This window comes from Arachis ipaensis, chromosome B6 (assembly GCF_059453495.1).
Source record: "Arachis ipaensis isolate K30076 ecotype BB chromosome B6, ASM5945349v1, whole genome shotgun sequence".
NCBI classification, from domain to species: domain Eukaryota; kingdom Viridiplantae; phylum Streptophyta; class Magnoliopsida; order Fabales; family Fabaceae; genus Arachis; species Arachis ipaensis.
The window spans coordinates 124,846,369-124,857,630 of record NC_142441.1 but is presented as its reverse complement, the minus strand read 5'-3'; the positions used below and the strand labels follow the sequence as shown (position 1 = coordinate 124,857,630).

General features: G+C 35.1%; 1 protein-coding gene across 1 annotated transcript; it reads left to right on the top strand.

Moving 5' to 3' along the window:
* Window positions 1-429: 429 nt before the first annotated feature.
* PRT1 (proteolysis 1) lies at window positions 430-10,224 on the top strand. Its single transcript, XM_016306505.3, has 7 exons — window positions 430-651; window positions 1,468-1,496; window positions 1,596-1,775; window positions 2,651-3,025; window positions 3,132-3,332; window positions 5,635-5,714; window positions 9,405-10,224. The coding sequence occupies exons 1-7, from the start codon at window positions 572-574 to the stop codon at window positions 9,735-9,737; spliced, it is 1,278 nt and encodes a 425-aa protein (XP_016161991.1). The 5' UTR covers window positions 430-571; the 3' UTR covers window positions 9,738-10,224.
* Window positions 10,225-11,262: the final 1,038 nt, after the last annotated feature.

Sequence of the window (11,262 nt, the reverse complement as noted above, 5' to 3'; positions counted from 1 at the left end):
AATTCATCATAATTGAGGTCTAATAGCTCCATGTTACAACCAAACCCAAAAATAGTCCTAAACCTAAATAAATAAACAAATTTAGTGGCCACTCAACAACATAAAGAACAAACTCGTTGCGCTGCTACGTGCTTGCCATTAGAGTATGTTAATAAAAATGATTAATAACTACATTAGAGTTGATACACTTAATACCAGATTAAGAAAAAACAAACAATGCATGACATGTTACTTTTTTATTAATCAAATAATTATAATTTAAATTAATTTTAATAAAATAACTTAAAATTATAATTTCAATTTTATCACGTGTATAGCACGAATTATTACACTTGTTTGTTATAGGAATTAAATTTTTATTTTATTTTATAATAGAAGAAAAAAAAATCCTACAATCTAATTGGGCCGCCAACAACATACGCCTGTGATATGAAATTCTGAAGGCCGTAAGATACTAAGAACTAGATACCTCTTCTAACATCCACTATTATTAATTATCGAAAATAAATAACAAAGTGGAACCTTTTATTAATCTAAATCCATTCCTTCTCTGTTTATCGATCTTACGAGAATGGAAGCCAACGCAGCCATTAAAGAAAGCGAGCAACATGATGACGAAATCTCTGATTCCTTTGTTTGCTGTGTTTGCCTGTAACACCCTCTTTTCTTTATTCATATTATTATGATTATTGTTATTTGTTTATTTCATTATTAATCCTCATTTTTGTGGTCTGTCCAAGTTGATTTGTTTTTACTCCTTATTTTAATTGAAAGCTTGTTCGTAATCGAAAGCTTTGTTTTCTCGGCATTTTTTTTTTCATTAATATTTTTTGTAATTTCTGATTTTAAAGTTTAGTTGATGTTAACGATTTGGAGTAAGATTATTTTAAGGAACTGGATTCTGTACAAGTGCATTTGTATTATCTCAAAATTCGATCGATGGTGGTAACTAAACCCTATTTATTAGAATAAGAATAAGAACTAAGGTAGTCTATATTTTGATAAGTTATAGTGGTGATTTTATTGTTATTTACCCCCCCAAAGAAAAAGAAAAAAAGTCAATGTATTATTGCAGTTTAAGTTTGACCAATGTATGCTTCTTGCAGCTTCATTATACCGTGGAAGGTTTAGATGATTTGGCTGAATTATTTGGACTTTGAATCTTGGTTTTTCTTCCATTTAGGAACAACATAAATGCACCAAGTTAAAGTTAGTGTATGATGAACCAAGATGATCTCAATGTTGAAGATCTAATAAAAGTTATTGGTTATAAGTTTTGTGCTAAGATATATACCATTGTGTTATTTATCTTAGTTTTACGATATACCAAGTTTATCTTGGTGCATCATAGCATTCTCCTGTCTAGAAAGGCTGGATTGTTGTGACTTTGCATTAAGTTGGTCTATGATGTCTTAGTTCTATTTTCTTTATCAAATTGCACTATTTGAATTTGCTTCTATAATGCAGAGAACTGTTGCACAAGCCCATTGTACTAGGTAATGATGCATCAATTTCTAAAGCTACATGTAAGGTTTTAGCACTTTTATGTGATAGATTTTCACATTTTTTGTGATTTTTTTCATCCCTGTTCACAGCGTGTGGTCATCTATCTTGTTTCTGGTGCGTCCATAAATCAATGGATGTTATACGTGAGTCTCATTGTCCGATTTGTAGACAATCATACTATCACTTTCCAACAATCTGTCAAATGCTTCACTTTTTGCTTCTTAAGCTGTATCCTGATGCTTACAAGAGGAGGTTACATCAGGTGCTTGGTATGTTTCTCTTTCTAAATACTTCTCTATCAGCATATAAGTGTCATGAGCCTTATAGGCTTATACAGATTAGCCAATTTAAACTCTGAGCGCAATTTATATATCCGATTTGTGGTTGCATGATTATGACTGGCTAGATTTAAGGTACATTACTTTCTAGAACCACACTATCTGATGTTTCCGTTTTAGATATGCACTCAGGTGGCAACACCTTAAAGCCCTTGATTTAATCTAATCCTAACCTATTGTGATAAGCTAGACATTACAGCGTAGCAAACAATGAACGAAAATAAAAAAAAAATGTATGTTATATGGGCTGTGGAAGTTCCACTGCAATAGAGTACCTTGCTGACTGCTGTTGTAAATTGTAATTGCTTGCTACACTGTTGTAGTTGCCTTTTGCAAACTTTGGAAGAAGATTTCTTATGTTTATCATCACAAGACTTTGGCTGATGAGTGGATTGAGCGATACTTTTCTTATTACGGCTTGGCTGTTTTGCATTCTGTTTTCATTTTGGGATAAAAATGATAGCCTCTTCCCTTGCATTCAGAATTTCTTGATTGGAGTATTTAGGAGGTCTTTTCTTTTAGGCAGAGCACAAGGAAAGTTCTAAACCCACTATATGTTTATGAAGAGAACATGATAACTGAGTACCCGTGCAGATTATGCAAAAATAAGTATAGACAACTTTAACCTTAACCTTAACTTTAATATGTGAATTTTCTTTCCCTGCTTTTCTAATTCCATCTCTTCTTCCTCCATCTTGATGCAACTGTCATTTAAAATTGCATTTATCATAAAAGAGAAATATCTTTCTGTCTACTTTGTTGTGTAAAGTTTGAGTTTGACCATACTAATTCTTCTTGTGTTTCAGAGGAAGAAAAGGAATTGGGATATTTCTCCCCTCAATTTGATGATGATATATGTGGATCACAAGCTAAAATTGATAATCCTGAGAGTTCACATTCTAGCGCTACTAAAGATCCCTCATCCAACTCAAGCAACTTGGAAACTTGTGAATGTAAGGAACAATCAGGCTCTTCAAATCATGAAGAAAAAGAAGGTGCCATCATTTATGAAGACACATCCAATAGAACGCCTGAGGTTATGGGAACAACTTCCATTGCAGGAAAAAAAGTACCCGAGAATGACAAGCACAATCAGCAACAGAAAATAACAATTGCAGATGTGACTTGTACAAAGTGCAAGCAATTGCTCTTTCATCCTATTGTTCTTAATTGTGGTCATGGTACTCGATGCATTAAATGTTTTCTTCCATTTATAATGAATTAAGGTCATCAGTAGCAGAAAAGTTAATTACATATGCTTATTCACTTTTTGCTCATTTTGTACAGTATTCTGTGAAGTTTGCATGATGAACATAGACGATCAGGTGCTTAAATGCCAAATTTGTCAAAGTTTGCATCCAAGAGGATTTCCAAAAGTTTGCTTGGCCCTTGATCACTTTTTGAAGGAACAATTTCCAGAAGAATATGCAAAGCGAAGAGATGCTGCTCAATTTAGCCAAGTCAAAGTCAAACCTAAGATCTCATCTTGTAAGTATTTTTTCCCTACTTTTTATTCTTTTGTAAACATTTTTGGAATCATGCAATTCTGAGTCAAACCACTGGGAGAGAAATAATTCTAATTAATAGAAACTGGCAATACTAAAAAGATGATTTTTTTTTTTACTATAAGAAATCAAATTGAAACAGAAATAACCAAGTCTTATCCTACTAGCTGAGTTAACTACATGGATCAAACATGTATTGAGCTCTACAATATGACTAAAAATTTTCAATAAATCCGTTTAGAGTTAGGTCCTTCATCACCGTTAACATCAACTACAATACCCCAACCTCCACTGCGACTCTTTCCTCCACTCTCTCATCCTCTCCTTTCTCGTTCCCTTCGATCTCCACCACCATCACCTCTTTCTTCTCTCACGGGACCCCAACCGCCACTGCCACCAAGCCACAACCACCATCACCAACATCTTCTTCTCTCTTCATCTTCTTCCCTTCAAACAACAACAACGACAACCATTCGGTCATCACCACCAACTAGATCTAGCTTATTACAAGTTTACAACTTACAGATCATGAATCATGGAGGTGAGTGGCGAATGGTGAGGGTGAGTGTGGGGTTGATGGTGATGCGGCTTTGGTGGGGTGAAGGTGGATGGGAGTGGAGAAGGGGGCGCCGGTGTGATCGTGATAGTGGTGAAGGTGATGCACCGGCAGCAACTGTGAAGTGAGGGATATGGTATATGCACATGTGAGGTGGAGGTGGAGGTGGGGTTGAGAGGGATGACTATGGCAGTGCGGTGAAGGTGTTGCAAGTAAATGTAGTGGCGTGAGGATGGTGATGGTTGATGTTCTAGCGGATTGGGGATAAGACATGTATGATGATGATGATGTGGGGTTAGTGATGATCTAGATGGTAGATGGGTGCGGACATAGTTGTCAAAACCGAACCGGTCAGCCGGGTTACTACTTCAACCGGTGGGTCACAGTTAAACCTGCTGACCCGGTTACAATTAAATAAATAGACAAAATTATAATAAAAATCTAATTTTAAAGATAAAAATAAAAAATATAAATATTTCTTCAAAAGTATTTCTTTTCAACCCGTTGAAGTATTTCTCAGAAAAACCTGAATAACATAGATTATATATACATATATATATATATATATATATATATATATATATATATACACTGTAGTGACTTGGTTGGGAGTAAAACAGGTGATATAGATATTGAAGAACTGAAGGGAGAGTGGGAGACACAACATCTGTGCATTACTAGAGTGCTCTGGATCAAGGAGCCTAGCACAAGAACAATAAACTACAATTCATGAGGGTATTTGTGAAACCCTTCTCGCAATTCCTTTGATACCAATGCATAGCTTCCTAACTCCTTATTCCTTTCTAATACTAGCTAATCAAAGGGTCATCATGAGGCCTTTTTTCTATCAGATTTTCCCTAAGGTTTGCCTAGACGCTAAGTTAGACTTATCTCCTTTCTTGTTTAATAACTTACGCTTATCTTTCTTGTCTTTAATTTGTCTCCATTCAGAGGGGGCTTAAGGTTTGATGATTTTTTTAAAGATCAAAATCAGTTATTTCTCAGAGCAACACTCACTGTTTAAGTGATAATAAGAAGAAGATGCAATTTTTCTTAATTTTGTTGCTATAAGGAGCTCAACAAAGCTTCGATTATTGATTTCTATTCAACTTACGAAATTCTTAGATGACATTATGTGAGATTTAATTAAAAGTAGTAAGTCTTTGGTGGAAAAGCCTACCAATAAATTTTTGTTGTCTTTTAGGTACAAGTTGAAATACTAATTTTAATCTGTTTAATTAATCACACTTCAGCAAGCTGCAAAGAGCAATATTTCCCTATGTAGTCTACCATATTTACCACGCATTTCAACCAAAAATAAACAAAACCATTTGTTAGATAATATTGCGCAGGTGTAAGATAATATACTCACTGAGACAAAACCATTTGTGTGCCTTTGCTTAGTAGTTTAAACTTTTGAGCTAAATAGCTTATAAAACTTGATCTTCAATGACCAAATAATGTAGAGTTAAATGATCATTTATCCTATTCTTCTAATTATCATTTAAATTTCAATAAATAGTAGTGTAATATTGTTCATTGTCCATCTTTCAGACTCACACACATTTAACAACTTTAGTAGTTTTTTGGACAGAAAATTACGTGTATGAGAATTTCTTGGAAATGAAAGGAAATAGATCATATTTTAGAACAGTGGTTAACTCATGATGTATCTTGGTATTTATTTGATATATTTGTGACAGCGTTACTATGTATTGTCTGCTTTCAGGTTCATCAGGAAATGGTGAAGCAGAATTGTCTGGTCTTCCATCAAGAATTCACATAGGAGTTGGATGTGATTTTTGTGGGGTAAAATGAAATCTCCTAATATCTTACATTTTGTTTTAGGTTTTGTTTTGCTCTATTATTAACATGCTCTTTTCCAACTCCGCCCCTTTCTATCTTTGAAACTAGCTCATATTTTTATAAATTTAGTAGGTATGTTTGTAACAGCTTTTTAGTTTGAACTCCATAACCACCTTTTCAAAAGGTCTTAGATTTTCTCAATCTTTGGATCAGTCACACGGTATCATCTATTCAAAGGCACACACAGACTAAAGCTATAACATAAGCTGATGCATGCACACCGAATCATCCAGATATTAGAAAAAGATATTTGAACCCATGTTTAGTGTATAACTTAGGTAGCATTTGTTTTCAGAGACTGATACTGAGACTGGGGGATTGAGACTCGGTATTATGTTCGGTAGTTAGAGTCTGGAACTAAAATTTCAATTTCAGGATACAATTTCAGTTTTTTCAGTACCTCTATAAAATGGGGACACAAGAGATTAGAATTTTTGAAGACGGAAACTGAAACTTTAATAATAATTTTTCTCAAAAATACCTTTATTTAACTTTTCAAATTTTTTACCCTTTAATTTCTATATTTATCTTAAACTAAACATAATATTGAGATATAACTCAGTCTAATATATTTTACACCAAACACAATATAAATACTTAATTTAGTTTTAGTCTCTCTGTCTCTGTCTCCCAGTCTCAATCCCAATCTCCCTTCCAAATGCAGTCTTGTAGATAGAAGAGAGAAAAGAATACAACAACAACAAAACTTTGTCCCATTAGGTGCGGTCAGCTACATGGATCAAACGACGTCATTGAACTCTATCATATATCATGTCAACAGAGGCCATTTACATGTAGATTTCGTTTGATCACTTCATGGATGGTCTTTCTAGGGCTTCCTTTGTCTTTCACCCCTTGTTTATCTTCCATCTCATCCACCCTGTTAACTGGGTGCTCTGTTGGTCTTCTTCTCACATGTCCAAACCACTATCATTTTCATAATAGGTGTTATTTCAACTCTTTCTTGTATTTTCGCTTCTTATTTTATCCAAACGCATATGACTACTCATTCATGTCAACATCTTTATCTTTGTCATACTTAACTTATGTTCGTGTTCTCCTTTGGTCGCCCAACACTTTGTACCATAAAATATAGCCGTTGTGATAGTAGTGCGATAGAATTTGCCTTTAAGTTTTAAAGGCACTTTTTTGTCACATATAAAATCGGACGCACTTCGTTATTTTGACCAAAATGTTTGGATCCTATGATTTACATTCTGTTCAATCTCTCCATTATCCTAATGATGCACCCAAAATTTGCCTTTCATTGATCTTCTCATCTTGAGCCGAAATTTTTCCGTTTTTATTATTTATACATTTAACCTGATCCAAGTCTCTTGTTCTTCTTTTATGACTCTTTACGATTCTATATATACTTTTTTTTTCCTTGCTTGGTGTCTAAAAATTGGTAGAGACCATCATATATTTTTGTTCTTACTTCACTTATAGTCATTTTTGTCTCTTTCTTAGCCGTCTTATATTTTTTTTAGTTATCTGCATTATGGGACAAATACCACTATTTAAAGCACTCGTTTTTTGCCTTTATCTTTTCTTGTACACTCGCATTCCACCACCATGACTCCTTGTCTCTTGGTCCTATCCCTCTAGATTCACCAAAACTTTCTTTTGCTGTTCTTCTAATTACTTCTGCCATCTCCTTCCATCTCTTTCCCACTTTGTCTCTTCTCTTATCCGTTTTAGAAAGCTTTTTTGTTCCTCACCTTTCATTCGCCACCACCTCGTCCTTGGATTTTTCGTATGATATCTTTTCTTTAACTTTTGCTCAACTCGATAATCCATGACGAGCATCTTATGTGTTGTTAAACTCTCTCCAGGAATAATTTTACAATTAATGCAAAATTTCTGGTCGATGCTCCTCAAAAAGAAAAAGTCGAATTAAGAGTTTGTCATGCCACTTCTATAGGTTATAAGATGTTTGCCTCTCTTTTTAAAACATGTATTTGTGATGAGAATGTCAGGTTGAGGAGAAGTCCAAAATAGTTTTATCTTCGGTATTAACCACCTCGAAACCATGGCCTCCGTGAATACTTCCATACCCAGTCACTTCTCTTCCAATATGCCCGTTTAAATCTCTTAAAAAAATCTTCTCTCTCGAAAGTATGTCTTAGACTAAACTCTCTAGATTCTCCCAAAACCTTATTTTGTGTTGCTTGTCCGAACTCACTTGCGATGCATAGGCGTTAATCACATGAAAAGTACCTCCTTCCATCATAAGTTTGATAGAGATGATCCGATCACCCACCCTATTGACATCCACTACATGCTTCTTCCACTGCTTATCCACGATAATACCTACTCCATTCCTGTTTTTCACCTTTCCTGTATACCGAAGTTTGAACCCTGAGGTATCCAACTCTCTAGCCTTTATGCCGACCCATTTTGTTACTTGTAGTGCAATAACGTCTTTGATCCATGTCATGAAGATTCGACTAAATTTTTATGTTGGTTGTCGAAAGCCTAACACAACCTTTCTTTTTTATCCGGGTTTGGGACCAACTATGTACGGCAGGTGTAACATAGGCGGAGTTAAGAGAGAAAAGAATGATAGGATAAAAATTCTAGTGGATCTCATGTTCTTGAGTGTGTGGATATTGGTGTCTTCATCTATCTATAACATTGCTCCATATTATTAGTTTACGCTGAGCACTTCATTTTCATAAGCATAAACCCCATCACGTACATAGTTAATGCAAATCAGCGATACTGTCATCACTCACATTAATGTTGCCCACAAGCACCCCTATCACAGCCTCCATTTAACATGCACCTTTGATCATGATCACCATACACCATCACACACAAGCGTGTCACTTTCCTTGCCACCACCACTTCTACCACCACATCATCTCAAAACCTACAGCTGCAGCTAGGCATTATTGCTGTAGAGCACCAATGTGTCGTTCTTGCTCAAAATGCCTCACATTGATAGCCACCACCTATGTCCCCTTTGTCTTGCACACTGCTAGCAAAGGTGGTGGCACCATGGCAGACTCGTGTCTGGCATGACCATGATAGCCCCTCTATTTATACCATTCGTTCTCGATTGAGTGGCACAGGGCATAATGCCCCTTTTTTTATTTCTTTCTAATTGTTTTTTTTTTTTTTGCCCTTTTTGCTGCCTTCTCTTTGCCTGATCGCTTTTTATTTTTGGGCTATTTCTAATCTATTGACTGATGTGGTTGGTTTTGGGTCTAGTTTTCTAGAGTCTTTTTTCTGCCAAAATTATAATAAAAATAAATTAGACAACTCTTTTTTAATCCATGCATAGTTCACAACATTGATGTGATATAATCATCATCAGGGTTGTAAAAACTGTGAGGGTATATTATATAATAGTTCATGTTATCATGAATCCTGTGTAACAAGATATAAAATAGACAATATAATCATCCAATTGTTTTTCCATTTTCAACTAAAAACCTTGGGTTCCTCTTTGCATTATAGAATAAGCAGGAGCACAAGTTAACTTTATGTATTATCCATCAATGTCAAGATATGATCTTTCTGAGATTCCTCTTTTCGCTGAATGTGATGTATTTCTTCATGTTTTAATGATTTCCTTTTAGTAGTTTTCTGATGTGTCACTGTAATGATTGTGGATTGTCGTTACAGATGTATCCGATAATTGGGGAGAGATACAAATGCATTGACTGTAAGGAAGAAATTGGTTTTGATCTTTGCGGTGATTGCCATAAAACGCATTCAAAGCTTCCAGGCCGATTCAATCAGCAGCACACACCTGAGCACAGGTTTGAGTCTGTACAAGGTTTTAGATCAGTTGGGGGGTGGTATGCACACGAGTCTCTGGAAATTTCAGGACATGTATCCGAAGATCCCAGTTCACCCAACGAAGTTGATGAAGATTTCCGAACATATATCCAAAGATCCAGTCTGCCCGACGAATTTGATGAAGATAACCAGAACGAACACAGAGAGCCCCTCTGAGAAGAAGGAAAGAAAAATCGACGGAATTGTGTGCTATTCTGTTGGTGGTTATGGTGAGGTCACTAATTACAACTCCTTGCTAATCCATCTGGTTCCAACACTTCATGCCTGTTCTTAAATCCGCTTGGCCTCGTCGAATTCGTCTCCAGCTTGTGCCAATTGTGTCTGCACTTCACTGACCCTAAATGTAGGCAATTTGCTTTCTCTCAGGCCTTGATGGATGGTAAGCATTTTGCTGCCTATAATATTGGCCATATTGGTTAGGTAACATAGGTATTCCAAGATTCTGGCTGATATGTATGAGAATGTACAGAAATATTCTACAACGTAATCTTATGTAGTTTATGGGAGAGTTGTTAGTATTATCATTCGAGGTATGCATAGGAGTGATTGTATTGAGATAGTGGATTCATGCCAGAATATTATTTAACACTGAACAATGTTTGTGTACCCTCGGGTGATATATTTATGCTTCATATTTTAATAAGTGAATACGGCAATTTTTTTTTATAAATTAAAAAAAAAAATTCTTTGAACTAGATGGAATACCCAAAAAAACGAAAGACCTTGAAGCATTAGCTTCTCTATAAAATATTAAAATTGCTACACCTATTGACAAAAAATGGGATGTGTTGGATGATGGGTAAGTGAATGAGTCTACTCTTGTAATGATTGCACCTATATTGCTTCTTTTTCTCTCTGCCCCTAATGTTGAAAGAAGAACCGCAACACGAGCGAAAGAAGGGAAAATAAAATTCATATGCATCTAAATAGGGGAGGGATACCCGGATTTGTGTACAAAATCGGAGAGGATTACCCCAATTTGCATGTAAATCATCTAAGAGAAAGTCTAGAAAACTAATTTTATATGCAGCCAAGAAACTAATTTTTTAAAAAATTCTGATTTTAAAATTTAAAAAAATTAGTTTTACACTAAAAATACGTGCACTTTTCTATTTCTTTCACCTCTCTTCTCTTTTCTTTTTCTGTCTCTTTTTCGGATCACTTTTGAAAATTCTTATACAATGATTTTAGATTTTTTTGGTTACATTTTGGATGTTTTTTTTTAATTTTTAATATTTTTTTACAATAATTTTAGATGTTTTTTATTATATTTTTTATGTTTCTATTTTTTTTAAATCAAGAAACATAAAAAATCAAAACATAACAATTAGTAATATCTAAAAATTCTAAAAAAAATATCCAAAACCATAAACAAGATAACATCCAAAACCAATAAAGAAATGACATCGTATTCCTTCGCAATGTGCTCAAGGTTCTGTCGCCGATGGTTGTGTGAAGGAAGACGAGCACGACGGGGAGGTTGACCACGTCGAAGAGAGGCGCATAAAAGAGGGGCAACGACCCGGCGAAGGGAAGCGGTGGAGGGAAGCACACACATGACGGAAGGAAACACATGCATGGCGGAGGGAAGCATTGCAAAAGGAGGCTTTTGCAAAAGGAGGGTTTCAGATGGTTTTTATTTTTTATTGTGGTAGTAAAATTGACATTTTGGAGTGAATTA

Excerpts from the sequence above, each read along its gene's own strand:
- PRT1 (XM_016306505.3), top strand. The coding sequence starts at position 572 with ATGGAAGCCAACGCAGCCATTAAAGAAAGCGAGCAACATGATGACGAA. Across the intron at positions 1,497-1,595 it reads GCACAAGCCCATTGTACTAG|CGTGTGGTCATCTATCTTGT; the intron begins GTAATGATGCAT and ends CCCTGTTCACAG. Across the intron at positions 3,333-5,634 it reads CAAACCTAAGATCTCATCTT|GTTCATCAGGAAATGGTGAA; the intron begins GTAAGTATTTTT and ends GTCTGCTTTCAG.